Source organism: Podarcis cretensis (genome assembly GCF_951804945.1).
Source record: "Podarcis cretensis genome assembly, chromosome: 2".
Classification (NCBI taxonomy): Eukaryota; Metazoa; Chordata; class Lepidosauria; order Squamata; family Lacertidae; genus Podarcis; species Podarcis cretensis.
In genome coordinates this window covers 124957518-124978390 of record NC_137171.1, presented here as the reverse complement: position 1 = coordinate 124978390, position 20873 = coordinate 124957518, and the positions used below count along the sequence as shown (strand labels likewise).

Genomic DNA, 20873 nt, shown 5'->3' with positions numbered 1-20873 from the left:
CACTGTCGAACAGCTCTTACTGTCAGGAAGTTCTTCCTAATGCTTAGGTGGAATCTTCTTTCTTGTAGTTTGGATCCATTGCTCCATGTCCGCTTCTCTGGAGCAGCAGAAAACAACCTTTCTCCCTCCTCTATGTGACATCCTTTTATATATTTGAACATGGCTATCATATCACCCCTTAGCCTCCTCTTCTCCAGGCTAAACATGCCCAGCTCCCTTAGCCGTTCCTCATAAGGCATCGTTTCCAGGCCTTTGACCATTTTGGTTGCCCTCCTCTGGACACGTTCAAGTTTGTCAGTGTCCTTCTTGAACTGTGGTGCCCAGAACTGGACACAGTAAATGCTCAGCAGTAATTATTTATTTGGTAAAGTTTTTCCTTCCTACCACCTCACAAAACATTAGGCCACTTTACATTCTTAAGAGTTGAGTAACACCTGGAGGGAGTCAGGTTGAGGAAGCTAATAGCATATGGCTTTAAGTAATAATTTGTAGATGCTAGAAGTGTTTGTATGACCTGAACTGTGTTCACTTGACAAAATAAGTTTGTTTGTAGCTTATGCTGTTTCTAGGTTGCATATCATCTTGTCACGAATGTGTAGTATGAATGTTAGGCCCAAAAGAAAATGGAGAATTCGTAATGCATGATATACTGGCAAGTGAAGCGAGAAACTAGTTTTATTAAAGAAGAATGTATCGAAGGACCCTAGAGGATTATTATCCTTAGGCTTTTCATATAATCAGTTATTCACATAATCAGTTATCAGTTATCAATATATGCACATATGCTCACACATAACCAGAGCTTTACAGTGATTTTTATAATCCATTTGAATCATAAAAAGCTTTTACCTAGTCTAACAGCAAACTGCTCGAACTTTGCCCCAGTGCTTTCTTGCTCCCTAGGAAAGGGGAAGCGTTAAATCAGAAGATGCTGGTACATCTCTCCCCCTCTTGTCCAGACTAATTCTGTACATGAAACAGGAAGGACTGACCACAATGTCCTTACATGCACAGATGCTGCAGGGGAGTTACCGTTAGGAGTTCCTCCTAGCTTAAGTTTCTATTCTCATTTCAATCAAACTGGGGGAAAGGTACAGACAAAGAAAGTAGAAGTTGGGAGTAGTACTCGGTACATGGTCAGGAGCCGGGCAGAATGCGCTTATTGGTTATTTCTGCTGGCGTTCGTGATTGTCTCATGATTGTCTCATGATCTGTGATGCTGCACTCAGGTATTCAACCCCAGAACTTCGATGCTCTGGGTTCCAGTTTTTTGGAAAGGATTCCAACTGGGTCCATTATTGCTCAGCAATAAAACCTCGCCTTATTTTTCTCCAATTGCTGTGTCTGTCAATCCTTTGTCTCCATTTAAGTGGGTACCATTGCTCAAATATTTGCAACAGTATGACTGTGGTGTTGTTTACTGAAAGCAAAAAGACCCGGACAAAACAGAGCGAAACTGGCAATGGGCCATGGACATGAGATAAGGGTCCGGAACATACTGTCTGTCGTACATACGACTGCGAAGAGGGGTTTTTTTTTATGATGGTCCAGGAGGAGAGCAGGAGGAGAGAGGTGGAGATAACCCTTCTGCAGACACCCATGGATGGCAATGGGAAAGAAGAGTATAAAAAGGACCCTTTTGCATGCCCTCAGTGCTGCTGAGATTAGTACCACAACTCAACACACACAGCTCTTGCGTGAGGCTTGATCAACCCACGTGGAGGGCCCTTGTGAGTATGGATGAATGAATGTGTGTGAGAGTGTTTGATCCTCTTGGTACCAATGTAATAATGTATACTTGACTATATGAAATAAATGTTACATGAAAGGTGTGCAAACCCAGATCCGGTCTCCAACGTGTCTTGTTGAAAGTCCTATAGCATACAGGATATAACTTGTCTCTCTGGATTGCAAAAGAACAAAGTTACCACAGTTTGGTGACAATCTCAGTGATCAGAGTAATTCACAATCAACAAGCAGGTTGATATAGATTGGGCACTTCACTGATTTTACAAAAGGATGATTACGGTTAGGATTATTTATTGCTGGTTATTTTGGGACCACACAGCCTCTACATTTTCAGCTGTCAATGATTTGAACCCCTACTATATCTTAATGCACATGTTTACTTGTTTGAAAAGTCCTGTGTGTTTTTTCTTTCTCTCTATTAATCTATATCTGTCCCTTGGTAGTATCCCACCAAAACATCTACAGTAATATATTCCGGAATCTATGCTAACCAATGAGAATGTTGAACAGTTTGACATCACAAAGGGTGCTTGGCAAAGGCAATATGAAAGTATATAAACAGGTGTTTTTAGACCAAGAGGTTTTATCCTTGTCGGAAGCAGTTGTTTTGAGGGAGAAGCCCCATTCTCTGGATACATCTGTGCTGATGTACCGTATTTTTCGCTCTATAACACACACCTGACCATAACACGCACGTAGTTTTTAGAGGAGGAAAATCCGTAGGCATGCCACCAGTACGCATTCCCTCCACAACGCGCACAGACATTTTCCCCTTACTTTCTAGGAGGAAAAAAGTGAGTGTTATGGTGCAAAAAATACGGTATATATCGATTTTTATTGCTCTTATCTTTTGATTTATTTAAGTATTAGGGACTCTGATTCTTTTTCAAAAAAATCTCTTTGATAACCTATTTTTGTGTGTCTTCTGGTATAGTCTAACTAGCTGGCAAACCTTTCACCAGACTGAGTCCTGATAACAGGAAGGTACAATCTGCAATCAAGCTGATTAATCTCACACTTTTAGAAAGGTGACCTTAAATTGAAATCCTTCACAACAATCTAAAGGCCTACCCTCATCCTACTCCTCTCCTAAATTATGCTGCTGAGAGAAATAAAACTTTAGCAGGGAACCATATTGAGGTTATTCATATTGTGCATATGGAAGCAGTTGGATGAATAAAAACTAACTATTTTTGAAACTCTTGAGAGTCCCATGGACTGCAAGAAGATCAAACCTCTCCATTCTTAAGGAAATCAGTGCTGATTACTCACTGGAAGGACAGATCGTGAAGCTGAGGCTCCAATACTTTGGCCACCTCATGAGAAGAGAAGACTCCCTGGAAAAGACCCTGATGTTGGGAAAGATGGAGGGCACAAGGAGAAGGGAATGACAGAGGACGAGATGGTTGGACAGTGTTCTCGATGCTACCAGCATGAGTTTGACCAAACTGAGGGAGGCAGTGGAAGACAGGAGTGCCTGGCGTGCTCTGGCCCATGGGGTCACGAAGAGCCGGACACAAACGATTAAACAACAACAACATACAGAGTAAGGCAACTCTACAAGTCAACTGGTGACAGGCTCTTAGGATTTTTTTGTAACACCTTGCATTTGGTCCAGTAACAAACCAGCAACCACTAAAGGGCTGGATCTACACTGATCTAAAAAAAGCTAAGAAAAACAAGTTATGCAGCTCTCAGTTCAATTTTCCATTGACTGCTGTACAGAGCCCCCTGGTGTCACATTTTTATAACACATTTATAATGTTATAACTCACCAGTCTAAATTAGTCTTAGAGCTGGGAACAGAATTATTATAAGCTGACAAGGTCTTACTCCTGACAGCCACTTCCGAACTCACTGCAGTTTTTGGATCAGACACAAAGGAAGACCCACATAGAGTGCATTGCAGTACAGTGGTACCTTGTGCTGCGTAACCTCCAGGTTACAAAATCTTTGCGTTACGGCTGTATACTTCTGGGTTTCACCGCTCACGCATGCACAGAAGTGCTCTGCGCGCACAGCACCCCAAAATGAATTAAATACGTAACCAGAGGTACCACTGTAATCCAATCTTGAACTCATGGCTGTGCCCTGCCTGATGTGATGTGGCACTAAAGACCATTTGAGACAGCCCAAGGGTTGCCATGGAGGCCATGAAGTCCCAGTGTGGCTCTATGGCAACCTCTACATGATTATGGTCCTCCAACATCATGCCAGAGATCATCTTGGCCAGGAGAGCCCCTGGCCAATAAGGGGATCAGTAAACCAGCAGCATCCCCTGTCTATCTGCCCTCCCCAGATAGAGGTTTTGAAGTTTTGTGGTAAAGGGGATGATAATTCTATGGACACTAGTGGTATCACACTGTCCTTTAACCCCATGGTCAAGCCTATACCGAGTATCCAAGTATCCAGATGAGGACAGTTGCGTTAGGTCAGGCTCATTCAGTTTACACCTCCAGCTTTCAGCAATGCAGCCCGGATCAGCAGCCACTGTATCCATGATTAAGTTGTGGATTAATATGGTCTTTCTATGGACTGACCTGGCATTCAAGAACAGCACAGCTACATCTGTAGGGCTCACCTAACAACTCTCAGAACCTTAAACAAACAAACTACTGTTTTCAGGATTCTCTGGAGAAAGTAATGAGTGTTGGCCAAAGAATGCTTTCAATGTATGGTGTGGAAGTAACCGTGTCTTGTGCCAAGGTGAAGCATTGGGACAGACACAATGTTGAGCTCCTTTGCGCTAGAGGTTTGGGTATTTCATTTTGTGTGGCTTGATTTTTAGTTTTGAATGTTCACTCGCCCCCATGTTCTACTATCTTTTTTCAGTAGAAGGTTGCAAAATAAACCAATGGGTTTTATTAGCATCATAGAATTGTAGCTTCATGTTAGTAGTTTGCAGAATCAGCGTTCAGATATGTAGAAGTTAGCATGTGCTTTTATCTATCTTTAGCTTCATTGTTTATTTTACAATATTTTGAATATTTAAAATAGCTGTTTTCAACATTGTCTTTTATTAATTTTTTTATTATTTTTGTTACTTTTTATAAACCACGGGGAGGGTCTGTTTATACTAAAGTGTTATATAAATTTGCCCTGATCTAGCATCAGTAAAGATCAGCCAATCCTTGAACCATGTATTGAGTAAACTTTCTTCTTCTTCTTCTTCTTCTTCTTCTTCTTCTTCTTCTTCTTCTTCTTCTTCTTCTATGCAGCTGCTCCCATAAAGGTTTCAGAGGAGATATTTATTCCCCTTACATTTATCAGAACCACAGTGATTTATTCTTATTCTCTGCAGAGTCCAAGAGATAGTTCCACACCCCTCCACATATTGCCTTGGGGAACAATAATGTCAACTTCACAATTAAGGGCTGCAGGAGGTTGTTTATTCAACTATGCTTGAAAAGCCTGATGTATAAAATACCTTGGGGCCAAGATATAGAGCATTTGAAGGAGAAAGTATAAAACCTAATCAGAATATAGGAAGCTGCCCTCTAGCTCAGGACCATCTAGTGACTGGCAGCATCTCTCCAGGTAGAGGACATCCTCAGCCCTACCTGTTATCAGGTAGCAGAGACTGAACCTGACACCTTCTGGGTGGGAAAAAGATGCTCCATCACTGAGCTATGGCCCTTCCCTTCAATCCTAATTTGGGCAGAGCTGAACACCCCTTGTATTTGTCAAGTCGCTGAAGCCTCTGTCTTGCAAATATTTGGGGTTTCTTCTAATTAGCGGCTTGTGTGGACGGGAACAGTCACAAGGAAAGGGTAGCAGGCAGACCCAAAATGATGATGATTATTATACCGCTGCTTGTTTTGTTGCCTCTAGCAACGCATGGGATGCAGCAGAGGGCAAAATGTCCACTGAATCTTATCAAGGATAGAAATTTGGCTGTGAATTATTACCAGGAAGGAGACCACCTCGTTAGTGGAATTATATCTTCAAGATTAATTGGAAGTCAACCTCCCTTCAGCTTTTCAAGCACCCCAGTAAGCGATTTTCAGAAGTAAGTAATGGTGTATTGCCATATTCCTACTTCCTAAAGTACTCTTGACTTCTCTTGCCGTACTGATAAATCACTATATTTGTTGTTTGAAGATTAAGGGAGCACCTCACCCACAGGAATCAAATACAGCTGGAAAATCTGAGTAGGAGTATTGCAGGCATCCGTTTGTCTATTTTTCCTGACTAAGTCTAAACAATTCCTGACTGAGTCTAAACAATAATGCCATTGGATGGAGACCTGTTATTTGTTCCATTGGTTTATTAAAGGTTTTCTGTACGTTACTTGGTGAAAAGCAGTGTTTCAATGTGCTTTACACTATAATTTAAGTATATAAAAAAATAAGTCATGCTCCCTAAAGTAAACTTGTTTTCTATTAGCTAAAAAAGGTGTGACGTGTGTTTATGTTGCGGATTTTCTGTAGTTGTCTCATGGTCTCTCATGAAACATTGTGGAAGCTTGAATGCTCAGGCCACGTCGCTTTGCATGAATAGTGAGAAGCTTTGTACTCTCAATCTGCAATAATCTTCCAGATGTTTATCCACAGAATTAGTGTTCTAGGTTTGACTCACTACCAGTTTTTGTGAGATATATAATTCCTAGAGTGATTTTTTTGATACACTGACAGCTGGTAGCCACAGAACTGGTCAGATGGCTAAGGAGGGTTACCAGGACAAGGGCCTCCATCCTCCTCCTTTGCAAAGATACTACAGAGGCTATTACTGCTACAGTAATAGCATCCCCACATCTGCCCCACATTGCCCTACGTACTGGTCTTCTTTCAAGTTTGTCTTGATTTATTTATACAAACAACTTTGTGACTCATTTTCACTGAATGGTGGTTGACTATGTGAAACACCTTTTTGTAGTTTGATGAATGGGAGGAACTGGCACGTTATTTCCTTCTCACTTACTGTTCAGGAGATCAATCGTAACCCCAGGCTCTTACCCAACATCACCCTGGGCTACAGCATCTATGATACCTATTTTGATGGAAGAATAACTACTGATGCCTTGACAGACCTCTTTGCTGGTGGGAAAATCAACATTCCAAACTACAGCTGCGGAAGACGGGGAAACCTTCTAGCTATTATTGAAGGGGGTGAAACCGACATCTCCATGCACATTGCAAGCATGTCGGGCGTCTACAAGATACCACAGGTAAGAACTGGGTTCAAGTCAAACATACCCAGCAACATTTGCCATTTCATAAGAAAAGCAAGGTATGCTTAGCTTAGTGCAATTTATTTTATTGCTCCCTGCCGCCCAACCAGTTGCAGCCTCTGTAGCACACTGCTACATAAATTTTGCCCTGCCGGAAATTGGCACTTTCAAGTGCTTTTATTGAGCTTGGCACGGGAAAGGTTTCCTCCACTGTTCCATGAGGCTGCTACCTCTTCTTACAGCTCCAGGAACTGTTAAATAAAATTGTTTAATGTACATCGAAATGGGAACTAAATTTGTAGTGTGACTATTGTATACCGTGTGGCATGGTTGGAAATTTCGACTGAAGCTGAAGAAGAGCTTGCTAGGTTAATCATTAATGGGGTTGCATCATGGAACTGTACGTCTACTGGTTCAGTCACATGAAAAAGATAGTATTAGAGATCTATGCCTATGTAAATCTGGGAGACATCCATGTTTGGGTGTGTGCCCTTTGTTTGAAGCTACTGAAGAGAATGGATGTGTGAATCTGTCTCCAGCAAACAACCTCTGGCTAATGGAGACTGAAATGGCATGACACCAGTAATGAGCCGCATGGCGCCACAACTGCCACCCAGCAACTAGGTGAATGGAATTTCTCTAAGAGGGATGTTGAATGTGGAGTACCTCAAGAGTTGGTATCAGGACTGATCTGAAATTAGGAGTGAAGAGTGAGATGGCCATGTTTTCTGATCATACTGAATTGTTCTAGATTGTTAAACCAAAAACAGATTGTGAAGAGCTCCAAAGAACTCCAAATAAAAAGGCAAATGCAATTCATTTTAAACAAGTGTGAATTTATGCACACCGAGGGGGAAAACAACCTTAATTTCACATGTTTGCTTCTGGGTTCTGAACTGGCATTGACTGAACAGAAATGAGACCATGGGGTCTTGGTAGATAGGTCAATGAAGATGTTGCCTCTTCAGCATTTGCCATGTAAAAGCAAATTCCATGCTAAGTAGACCATCAGGAAAGGAATTAAAAATAAAACTGTCAATCTCATAATATAGTTATACAGACCTATGGGGCCACTGCCTTTGGAAGACTGTGTACATTGGTTTTTGACACACCTCAAACAGTGTATAGGTTAAAACAAAATAAAAAATTCCTTCCAGTAGCACCTTAAAGACCAACTAAGTCATTTCTTGGTATGAGCTTTCGTGTGCATGCACACTTCTTCAGATACACTGAAACAGAAGTCACCAGACCCTTCTATATAGTGAGAAGGTGGGGAGGGGTATTACTCAGAAGGGTGGTGGGATTGGGTGATTGGCAGATAGCTGTGATGAGCCTGTTGACGACTCTTAACGACTGCAATAGGTCTTACAGGAAAAAGCAAGGGGTGAGAAGGTGAAAAATGTCTTTGTCATGTATAATGAGATAAGAATCCAATGTCTTTGTTCAGACCAGGTCTGGAGCACCCTTCTGAGTAATACCCCTCCCCACCTTCTCACTATATAGAAGGGTCTGGTGACTTCTGTTTCAGTGTATCTGAAGAAGTGTGCATGCACACGAAAGCTCATACCAAGAACTAACTTAGTTGGTCTTTAAGGTGCTACTGGAAGGAATTTTTTTATTTTGTTTTGACTATGGCAGACCAACACGGCTACCTATCTGTAACCAGTGTACAGGTTAAACTTTATTCACATTAACCAACGGCAATGGCAACATAAAACAAGCAATATATCGAAATAAAAAGACAACAATGGGTAAAAAGGGCAATCAAATGACCAAAACAATGTATTATAGAATTGGAAAAAGTTCAGAAAAAGGTACTGGAGATGTAGTGATCATATTCAAAAGGGACTATTGGAAAACAGTGCTAAAGCTCCTGTCCATGCTGATAACACACAACTCTAATTTTTCATAAGATTTCAATCTAGGGGAGCTGTGAAACCCCTCTGGGTGTTGTGGTGGACTGACCTCCCAGACCTACTGAAAGCTTTATTGTTTTGCAGGACACATTTTAATGGAAGTTTGATTTTAGACTTTTGCATTCATAATTTTGTTCTATTGTATTTCTCTAAACTGCTGAGAGACAATTGCCATTAGGTGATAAATAAATTGCATATATATGAAATTTCAAAAAAAACATTGAGGCTTATGCTAATTAAGTGTTTCATCATATTTAATTTAATTTAATTTAATTTAATTTAATTTAATTCACACAGAGGTATCCAATCTTTGTCCTGAGAAACAAAACACCAGTTTCTTTTCTTCAACAGCTCAGTTATGGCTTTGTTCTTCATGATAAAGTCCAGTCCCCTTTTATCTACCAGATGGTCTCAAAGGAAGAAACTCAGTACCTGGGAATTATCCAACTCCTCCTGCATTTCAGGTGGACGTGGGTTGGTCTCTTTGCTCCAGACAATGACAATGGAGAAAGGTTCCTGAGTATCTTGACATCCCTGATGATCAAAAGGGAAATTTGTGTTGCCTTCACAAAAAGAGTACTACTACAAACCTGGCTGTGGTTACCCCATGAAGCCCCTGCCATGTGGAGACAAGTCAATGTCTTTGTTTACTGTACAGACTCTCAATATGGACTTTTTATAATCATGGAGGTACAAACCTTGCTTGAAAGGATGGAAACTGGGGGGAAAGTCTGGATAATCACCGCTCTTGAGAACACAGTCTTGTTCTATGAGACGGAATCCTTCCGGTATGCCCATGGTTCTTTGTCCTTTGTAATGAAGACCAAAACAAAGATGAAAATGGACGACTCCGAACCAATATTCCCTTCTTTTTTGGCTCTTTGGCAAGAAGAATTAGAATGTTCATATTCCAAACATGCCTTGTCTGTGAGAGGTTGGAGAAGATGCAGGGAGACGGAGAATGTGATGATCCAGCAGAGATTTATTGAACAGGTTCATTCCCAAGATAGCTATGTTCATTACTTCAGTATCCTAGCCATTGCTCAGGCCTTGAATGCAGCATATTCATCCAGATCAAAGCGGATGTCACTGATGGGAGGAGGAGACCTATTGGGACTTCAAAAAATTCAGCCATGGCAGGTATGTCCTTTTCCTTTTGCAAACTACTGTTCATTGTCCCAGCTCTGGAATCACCGTATTAGGAACATAGGAAGCTGCCTTAAAATGAGTCAGACCATTGGTCTCACAAGTAGCATTGTCTATATTGGTCTAACAAGTAGCATTGTCTATATTGACTGACTGACAGAGGAAATGAATTATCCATAAAGGTTTCATGTTCTCTGAGTGCTGGAGTTTCCTCTGTCGTTGTAGCTTCATCCATTCTTGAAAGAAGTGCATCTCTATTCTAATACTTCACCTGATGGACAGTACTTGGATGAGAATGGGGCATTGGCCATTGACTTTGATATTGTGAATTGGGTGCTGTTTCCTAATACCTCTCATGGTAGAGTGAAGATTGGGGAAGTAGAGAAACAGGCATCCTCAGAGGTAAAGTTGACCATCAACCAAGAAGCAATTGTCTGGCCCCTGGTCTTTAGCAAGGTATGGAGAAATGATATGTCATTTTATTACTTGTGACATCTGCTAGGCTCTAATAGCTTGTTGAATAGCACATATGAGACTTTGACTGTGATTTTACTGATACAGTGGTACATCGGTTTATGAACTTAATCCATTCTGATAGTCCGTTCTTAAACCGAAACTGTTCTTAAACCAAGGCGCGCTTTCCCTAATGAGGCCTTCTGCCGCTGGTGCTCTTCCACAGTTCAAATTCGTCATTATACCGAGGTAAAGTTATCAAACCAGTTTTGTGGAGTTCGTACACCGAATAGTTTGTAAACAGGACTGTTCTTAAACCGAGGTGCCACTGTACTTCCCTCGAGCGAAGTCATTGAGATGAATGGAACAGCCTCTTGAGTAAGCATGTATAAGATTTCACCGTGAATAGGAGGCTTTCCAAAGCACAGTAAAATAGCTTTCCCAAATGTAAGGTCTTCCCAATCTGTTCAGAATATCCAAAGGCAAGCATGTATTTCCTGTAGGGACAACCCTGCACCCACCCACGAATATTAATCAGAGCTGGCAATTATTAATCACCTGCCAAAATAGGGCCTGGGGTCACTTATGGCCAGTGGAAGCAAATATATGTTTTCCACAATCTTGCCAAAACACTATGATCTGTTTCCAAAAGCACAAATGCTCCTAATCGTTTCTCATTGATTCTCCTTCCTCAATTTCTGCCTAGACCATGCCTCGTTCAAGATGCTCACAGAGCTGTCACCCTGGATATGCCAAGAAGATTCAGGAAGGGAAGCCCCCGTGCTACTGTCCTAAGCACAGTAAAATAGCTTTCCCAAATGTAAGGTCTTCCCAATCTGTTCAGAATATCCAGAGGTCAGCATGTATTTCCTGTAGGGACTGTCAGGAGTTCAGCCTACACTCGAGTAGGATCCTGGTAGAGACACATGCCCAACTGGCATGTTCTCTCCCTCCTGGTCTTTCGTTCGGGAGCTTCAAAAGCTTTCTTCTGCCCGAACATCACAGTGACCAATGCCAACCAACACTGGCACACTTAGGGATCTGCAGAGTTTGTGCATTTCGCGTGACAGACCTCAGCAACTCAGCATTTTGGCTAATCTACTTTATTTACATATAAACACACACGGAGCACTGCAACATGGCTCCCTCTCTCTCTAGCATCAGACAGCAAAGAGAGAAAGAACAAAGGACAATAGTCCCATTTCACGGAACACAGTAACACAAACATCCTGTCTTCGTCACTTCCCACACTGTGGTGTCAAAACATATACAGTCATGTGATAGACAACAATCCTATGACTGAAATCAAGTAGCAGGAATTCTAACAGGGACACCCTGCACCCACCCACGAATATTAATCAGAGCTGGCAATTATTAATCACCTGCCAAAATAGGGCCTGGGGTCACTTATGGCCATTGGAAGCAAATATATGTTTTCCACAATCCTGCCAAAACACTGTGATCTGTTTCCAAAAGCACAAATGCTCCTAATCGTTTCTCATTGATTCTCCTTCCTCAATTTCTGCCTAGACCATGCCTCGTTCAAGATGCTCACAGAGCTGTCACCCTGGATATGCCAAGAAGATTCAGGAAGGGAAGCCCCCGTGCTGCTATGATTGCACTCCCTGCTCAGAAGGGACCATCTCCACTCAGGAAGGTAGGCCAAGCCCTCAGAAAAAAAGTCTTACCTGGGAGGATGGGGCAAAGGTTTGAGCCAGCCTAAGCATGATGTTTGTAATGGCATCCCATGAGTGGAATGCCTCTCGGGTTTTTGGAGGGTCAAAGAGCAGCACTAGGAGGGATAAAGCCTTTCCTCCTCCCAGGAAGGGAAGGGGTTGTGATCGGGAGACGATTCCTGCGTCATGCAGGGGGCGCTCCGCCCCTTGCTTCAACTCCAGGGCTGGCGTGCCACGCCCCTGCCCGGTTGGGCACCCAATAGGGAAGCTCGGTGGGGGCGTGGCTTGCTGCTCAAACGCAGCCCCGCCAGCCATCCCCACCATTGCACACACATTTGGGGCAAGGCGTGGCCATTGCCTTCCCCCACAATTTTGGGTATTCCGCTAAAGGAATCCGGCGGTCGTGGATCCTGTCCAATGCCCGTGTGGCGGGGGGCCATGGCACGACCCTCGGTGACATCAGAAAGAGAGCCTATAGACTCTCAGACTCACCCCTCTACGAGTGGGTGGAGTCTAATGTTCCGCGGTCCAATGCCTAAGCCAATACCTTCTCACATGCTGTAATCAATAAAGTTGTGGCCTTTACCTTACCCATTAACCTTACATTCTGTGTCCACATGTCTTTATTCCCCAAGCGGGGATCGGGTCCTCAAATCACAAGCAGTTTTAACCGGGGGAAAGCATGTCCACCTCTTTGACCAATGCACACATGCACAAGTCATCAGCTGATGGTCAGTGAAAGTCTACATTCCTTAAGCTCACAATTATGCCTTTGAGGCCCTACTCATCACACAACTCAAAAAGTGGCATCACCAAATAGGGTGACCTGCTGAGCTAAGTTTAATCCAGTGGCCAGAGGTTCCTAGCACCAGTTTACACTTAATAGAAGCACTTCTGAAGTATCTCACAGTCAACGCTTTTCTAGCCATGCTCCACATGATCTATTTTGGTGGATGAGACCATGGATCAAGATGTTTTTGCCAGTGAACTTTTGCTTCTCTCTTTCCCAACAAAACTGAGTTCTTTTTTTATCTCTCCCATATGCCTACCTTCCCCATATGCCTAGCTTGGTTTACAACTGAAGTTAGGATACTGAAGTCTCTTTTTCTCTCTGCAGATACTGCCAAATGCACCAAATGTTCAAATGATCAGCATCCAAACAAAGACAAAAATCAATGTGTACCCAAAACAATCACCTTCCTGTCCTATGAAGAACCTTTGGGGATCCTCTTAGCTTCCTTTGCCACCCTCATATCCTTAACCACAGTTTTTGTGTTGAAAATCTTTATTAAATACAAAGCCACTCCCATAGTCAAAGCCAACAATAGGGATCTCTCCTACACTCTCCTCATCTCCCTCCTTCTCTCGTTTTTGTCCTCCTTCCTCTTCATTGGCCAGCCAAGAAAAGGGACCTGCCTTTTGCGTCAAACAGCCTTCAGCACCATCTTCTCAGTTGCTGTCTCTTCCATCTTGGCAAAAACCATCACCGTGGTGCTGGCCTTCCTGGCCACCAAGCCAGGGAACTCAGTGAGGAGATGGCTGGGGAAGAGTTTGGCCCACTCCATTGTCATTTCCTGTTCCAGTGTACAAGTTCTCATCTGCACAATCTGGCTTGGGACATCTCCTCCTTTCCCAGACTCTGACAAGCACTCCCAACCTGGGGAGATCATCCTGAAATGCAACGAAGGGTCTGTGGCCATGTTCTATGGTGCCCTTGGCTACATGGGCTTCCTGGCTGCCATCTGCTTCACGGTGGCTTTCCTAGCCAGGAAACTACCTGGGGCCTTCAATGAAGCTAAGCTGATCACCTTCAGCATGCTGGTCTTCTGCAGTGTTTGGGTGTCCTTTGTTCCCACCTACCTGAGCACCAAGGGGAAATTCATGGTAGCAGTGCAGGTTTTCTCCATCTTGGCTTCCAGTGCTGGGCTTCTAGGATGCATCTTCCTTCCCAAATGCTACATTATTATACTGAGGCCTGATCTGAACATGAGAAAGACCAGAAACAGCTAAATATGATATTTGATTGTTAGCTCTAGGGATATCATGGAACTGTAGAGTTAGAAGTCCACACCAGAATATTGACTGCAATGTGCAGCTGGCCATGTATATAGTGAGGCAAGGATCCAATTGTGTGCTTATCATGGTTCCCTTAGCCTCACATGTGATGGAAAGCAGGTAAACATCTACTGGTGGATCTCTGGATGATATTCAGAAGACCTCTAAGAGGTTCTGATACCTGATTCTTCATCAACAGCAACTGTGGAGGCCTCTTCTCTCTTGAGTTAAGCTGTTCATTACTCTTAGCTGAATTGCACAAGCTGCTTAAGAAGTTGCAAACTGAATTGCTAAAGTACTAAATAAACTTAGCTAAATTGGAATAAAGTCTTATTCCAGTTTATGGGCTTCTATTTGGGGCAGGTCGTTGCCCATTTTGAGAACGGGATACTGGACTTTATAGGCCTTTTTTTTTAAAAAAAAATAATTTTTATTAACTGGCCAATCACATCAAATTAAATCACATCATATAAATTCCGAATTACAAAGCCAAATTTTTAAATTTTGTTGGGGGAACCCATACTTCAAGATCCAAAGGGGAATTCAGATCATCTTCTTATTACTGCGTTAATGTCCAAATCAGTCCCAATCAGTCCAAACAAAGTTCATAATTCTATCCAGTCTTATCTTGGTGTTGCCACATCATATCTTGTTCGTATAATTTCTCTTTTTCCTTTACGATCTCTTCTGTTAGTCTCCTTAAGCCGATAGCAAGTGTAATAATCCTGTGTGGATTTCCCGTTCCTCCACTAAGTCCAGATGGTTTCCATATATCTCCTTCGTAGATAACATCACTTTTTCCATCGTAAATTTTGGCATTTGTCGCTCTTAAGTCCCACCGAGGAGTTGATTCACGATATGTAAACAAATCTATTTCCCTCTTTCTCCTCCCAGACCCAAGAGCTCCCACAATGCCTCACAAAATGGCGAACGGCATTTTTTCCTGACTGCGTCACTCCAAAACTCTCAGCTTTCCAGCTTCATCTTGAAACATTGCTTTGGATCGAAAGTTTATCTCCACACAGCCTTAAATCCACAGCTTAAGTCCTTAATTTCTGACTCATTAGGGGAGGGGGATTCTTGTTAAGTCACATAAAAAGGTAGAGGCAGGTTTTCCCCCCCTCCCCCCTCAGTCATTACCGTATCTTGACGTTCTTCTCGTATTTTATTGTTGTCTTGTTATCAGAGATCTCTTCTATCAGCAGTATTTACTCCCCTTTTTCCTTGATGTATGTGCAATTAATCATGTCCAAATTATTTCTTTTAAAGATCATTGCAACCAGCGGCGCGAATCGGGGACGGCGTCAAGGAGTGCCGAAAATCCCACAGGAGGGCTTTGTGCCTAGTGCCCCCACCCCCACAAATTCGGGGGTGGTATAGGGCACAGCAGGCAAGGGCCGTCCCCCCCATAATCCTGGGGGGGTTAAGGAGGCTAATTACCCCCATCATAGCCTCCAAATTACCTCGTGTGGGTCGGAGAGATGTTATTGTCAGCCATCTTCCGATGCGCCACCTAGTGGCCCCCCCTGGACTTTATAGGCCTTAAGCCTGATCCAGCTTCAGGGCTCTTCATACACCACTTTCTTCCTCTTTGAACCATGTCAGTTTCTTGAGTCAACATGTTTTTCTCCTGTTCTCCACCTGCTCCCATAAAGTTTCAGAAGAGATGTTTCTTCCCCTTACAATCATCAGAACCACAGTGATCTATTCTTATCCTTTCCATAATCAAAGTGATTCCCTTGTACACCCTTCAAATGTTACCTTTGGGAACAACAATGCAAACATCACAATTAAGGGCAGCAGGAGGTTATTTACTCCTCTGTGCTTGAAAAGTTTGATGTATAAAATATATTGTTTGATGTATAAAATATCTTTCTTTTTTAACCGTTTTTTATTAATTTCCAATAAAAAAAATTTTTAGTCATACATTTTCAATACAATCACAAATACATATTTTTGACTTCCATCAGTTCATCCGTGAATCCTCCATGTTCTCATCTTTATTCTGCAAGTTCAAAATTTGTCATTGCCTTTTATCTTAAAATCCACCTACTCCTCCACTTCCCTTTTTTACAATGTTTCTATACATATTTCTTCACAAAGCTTCCTGTAAACCCACAAACGTTATTTGTTCATCGCATATACTTTTCATATAGTCCACAAATTTACTCCAGTCCTCGGTTAACTTGTGATCTCTTTGGTTTCGGACTTTCCCTGTTAGTTTATCTAGTTCTGCATAGTCTGTAAATTTCATTCTCCACTCTTCTATAGATGAAACAAAATAAAAAAATTCCTTCCAGTAGCACCTTAAAGACCAACTAAGTTATCTGAAGATACCTGAAGAAGTGTGTATGCACACGAAAGCTCATACCAAGAACTAACTTAGTTGGTCTTTAAGGTGCTACTGGAAGGAATTTTTTTATTTTGTTTTGACTATTGCAGACCAACACGGCTACCTATCTGTAACTCTTCTATAGATGGTAATTCTTCCTGTTTCCATTTTTGGGCCAGTAGTATCCTTGCTGCCGTCACTGCATATAGAAATAGTTTCTGATCCTTTCTATTTATTTCATTCCAAACCATTCCTAACTAAAAAGCTTCTGGTTTTTTAACAAATGTATATTTCAACATCTTTTTCAACTCATTATATATCTGTTCCCAGCATACTTTAACCTTATTACACTTCCACCACATATGGTAAAATATTCCTTCTTTTTCTTTACATTTCCAACATTTGTTACTTACTTTATACATTTTTGCTAGTTTTACTGTAGTGATATACCGTCTATAAACCATCTTCATCACATTTTCTTTCAGTGCAGTACAGGCTGTAAATTTTATCCTTTCATTCCATAATTTATTCCACTCATCAAATTGTATATTGTACCCAAAGTCCCTGGCCCATTGAATCATTACTGATTTTACCTTTTCATCTTTAGTATGCCATTCTAGCAACAATTTATACATTTTTGACAGGTTTTTAATTTCATTACTCAATATTTCTTTTTGAAACTTTGACTCTTTTTCTGAAAAACCTCTCTCTTTTAACTCTTTTTTAAACATTTCATTAATCTGATAGTAATGCAACCAATCATGAACATATTCCTTGACTTCCTCATATGGTTTTAACTTCCATTTTCCCTCTTCTTTAAAAATCAAATCACCATAAGTTATCCACCCCCCTTTCATGTTGATTTTTTTCACACTCATAACTTCTAGAGGTGATAACCAATGGGGTATTTTTGCTTCTAATAGGTTTTTATACCTATCCCATACTTCTATCAGAGATCTTCGAAATATGTGGCTTGCAAAACCTTTATGTACTTTTTTCTTATCATACCATAAATAAGCATGCCATCCAAATCTATTATCAAATCCTTCCAAGTCCAACAGTTCTGTATTTTCTAATTTCACCCACTCCTTTAACCAACAGAGGCAAGATGCTTCATAGTATAATTTCAAGTCCGGCAGGGCGAAGCCTCCTCTTTCTTTCGCGTCTGTCAACAATTTAAATTTTATTCTTGGCTTCTTGCCATGTCAGATATACCTTGAAATTATTTTTTGCCAATCCTTGAATATAGTTGCCCCTTTTATAACCGGAATTCTCTGGAATAAAAATATCACTTTCGGCAAAACACTCATTTTTATCATTGACATTCTTCCCCAGAATGATAATTTCATCCTTCCCCACACCTCGAGATCTCTTTTATTTCCATTCCACATTGGTATATAATTATTTTGAAATAAATCAATAATTTTTGGGGTCACCCAAATTCCCAAGTATTTAACTTTTTTCACCACTTCAATCTCAGTCTGTTGTTGCATTATTTCTATCATATCTTGATCCATATTTTTAACAATCATTTTCGTTTTCTTTCTATTCAAAATAAAACCTGCCATTTTACCAAATTGTTCTATTTCCTCTAGTACTTCTTTAGCACTTTTTATCGGTTCCTCCACTGTTAAAACCAAATCATCAGCAAATGCTTTAACTTTATATTCATTTCGGCCAACTGTTACTCCCTTAATTTTTTCATTTTTCCTTACTGATCTTAGGAGAACCTCCAGTACCATGACGAAGAGTAACGGTGACAGAGGACAACCCTGTCTTGTGGCTTTAGCTATTTTAATCTTTTCCGTTAGCACATTGTTTACTATCAGCTTGTATATAATATCTTGCATTCCACAGATGTATTAAATATCTTGCGTGCCACAGAATCCATGCAGTCAAGATATAGGGCACGTGAAAGGGTACAGGAGATAGGTCCTTGTGGAGCTTAATCAAAACATAGGAAGCTGCATCCTCAGTCCTACCTGGAGTAGTTAGGAGAGGTGGACTCTGGCACCTTCTGGGTCAGGTATGTCCAAAGTCCATTTCGGGGCCTGATCCGGCCCGCTGGTTGGTTTAATCTGGCTCCTGTGGCAGTTTATCTCCTGGGGTAAAATCATAGAACAAAGCTCAACAACTTCAACCCTTAAAAAAGGTCAACAACTTTGGTTGAACATCATGGCCCTCCACTTCATCAAATCTGGCCCTCTTTGAAAAAAGTTTGGACACCATTGTTCTGGGTGGAAAACAGATGCTCCACCACAGAAGCTATGACCCTTTACCTCATTCCCCTTTTGGCTTTATTTTTTTATTTTTTTTTAAATGAAAATTTATTGGCATTTTCAAGTTTATACAAAAAAAGACAGAGAAAAGATACAAAAATACAAAACTCAAAAACAATTAAAAACACATAAAATTTCAACTGCTTACTTTTCTTTACCTTATTTCTCAGACCTCCTCACCCCTCCCCTCTCTGTATTCCAATTCAAGTTGTTAACTCAGCAAGTCCTCACCTAATATAATTCACTTTAAAAACCAATTTTACTTTGTCTCATCTTAGCTCTCACCAAACTTATACATCAATACTTATTCTTTAAACATTTTCTAAGATGAGCCACAATTCCCTTCCACGAATTTCCCAATTTTCATACAAATTATACAAAAATAAAAATAAAACAAATTGTGATTATATACCCTTTAAATTCCCAATTTCTATTCCACCCATACCCCCTTCCCGGTTTCCGTCCCCACACAAATATCTATCAGTCTCAATATGCAATCAGCCTGGCGATCTAACATCTGAGGCTCTTAATTCTCTCTCACTTCCTCTCTGCCGGTCTTTTTGATAGTCCTTAATGTTGAACAGCAAGTCTCGGAGAAGCTCCGGCCCAACAAGATCCATTTTTCTTCCGTCCAGACCTCCATACTTAAAGGTGAAGCCTATGGGGTAGTCCAAATCTTGTTTCATACTCCTTTCGAGTCCGATTGTCCCCACAGCTCCAACCTCCACCTTAATCAAATTTGTAATCCTTAGGTCTTCAGATCTCCACATAAGGAGATCCCTCCATTTTTCACTCTCCAATTCAGGCCAGACTTTCCACATCACATTTTTATTTTCCTTTATTGCCATCATGTCAGGCCTCAAGTTGCAGCTCTCCTTTGGCATCTGCAAAATTACGGCTCCTCCTTCCTTTTCTTTAGGGACAACATATATCTCCTTCTCCAAATTCTCAAAGCTCTCAAGTTTCTCTGTTTGTCCAGTTGAATAGGCTTCCTGTTCCCAATCCTTATCAAATTCAATGATGGTGTTTACTGTTAAGTCCAGAGTTGTAACACTTGTAGCCAAAACATCAATTTGGCCTTGTAATTGTCCCAAGAGAACAAATGCTCTGTTCAGCTCAGCCTGAATTTTCCCTCCTCCAGCCATTCTTGTAATGTCCAAAACCCCCTCTAGAGGGATTTTAGCTCCTTAATGTTCCTTTCAGCTCAAGTCCAAAAATCCAATTAGTTTGTATCAGCCCTTCCTTATTTTCAGCAAATTGTAACAAATATAACCAGCAAGAGCAACAGAAACAAATTTCTCTTTTTCCGTCTTGACAGCTAACTTGACAGCTGTCAAACTCTTCAGTACCTCAACAGGCTCTCTCGCGGAACACTCCCGGGTCCGGGGAGGGGGGGCGGGTGGCACTTCAGCTCCCAAAATTAATTCTTTGTCTGCAGGCTCCCCTGCTTCCAGTAAGGTTTTATATAATGCCAAACCGTGAAGTTTCAGTCTTTTACAAAAGAAGAAAGATTCTCTCGACCTTAGTTAGCCGGTCCTTTGCTTTAGATTGTTTACAGAGAGGGAAGGCTGACTTCCTGTTTGGACCTTCCCCGATCGTGCCTAATTCATAAAAAAAATTTATTATTTAAAGTTCCAATTTCCGTATTACTCACGGGTTGTTACTTTAGAATCCAATTGCTCACAAGAAGAAGTCAGCGCTCTCCGACCATAGCTGTGCGACTTCACTCCGCGGGAGAAGCAATTGACTCTCAGCACCGCGCCGCTCACCCCGTACCGTTCCGGAGCCTTTAAAAAGGCTCCTTTGCAGCTTGGGGGGGGCGCAAAAGGCGCCCGCCGAGTCCCCACGCTCACAGGCTTCCGCGCCTGTGATTTTTAAGGGTCCCCGCTTTGCCGCAGCGGCAAGACCCAATCCCGCGGAGCCGATCCCTCCGGAGCTCGGAGGGAGTCCGCCATTAGTCGGAGGTGCCAACCCGGAAGTCCCCATTCCCTTTTGGCTTTGAAGCCAGAGCTGAACAACCCCATATTTGTGAAGTCAGTGAAGCCTCTGTCTTGCAAGAATTTGGGTGTTTTTTCCCCCTAATTAGTGGCTTGTGTT

At 41.7% G+C, this 20873-nt stretch overlaps 2 protein-coding genes across 3 annotated transcripts in view; one reads left to right on the top strand and one right to left on the bottom strand.

Annotated features, from left to right (window-relative positions):
* The window catches only part of LOC307210988 (vomeronasal type-2 receptor 26-like), a gene marked incomplete at its 5' end in the record, with an annotated part of 266099 nt that overhangs the window by 46169 nt on the left and 199057 nt on the right, over positions 1-20873 (bottom strand). The window lies entirely within an intron of this gene.
* Positions 2327-14369, top strand: LOC307206602 (vomeronasal type-2 receptor 26-like). 2 transcript variants are annotated; one of them, XM_079959923.1, is made up of 7 exons: positions 2327-2397; positions 4968-5758; positions 6625-6916; positions 9133-9975; positions 10207-10437; positions 11965-12091; positions 13228-14369. In XM_079959923.1, the coding sequence occupies exons 2-7, from the start codon at positions 5538-5540 to the stop codon at positions 14118-14120; spliced, it is 2607 nt and encodes an 868-aa protein (XP_079816049.1). In that variant the 5' UTR covers positions 2327-2397; positions 4968-5537; the 3' UTR covers positions 14121-14369. The 2 variants fall into 2 exon arrangements, with proteins under 2 accessions (XP_079816049.1, XP_079816050.1); XM_079959924.1 differs by lacking the exon at positions 2327-2397 and having other exon boundaries at positions 5655-5758; positions 6777-6916.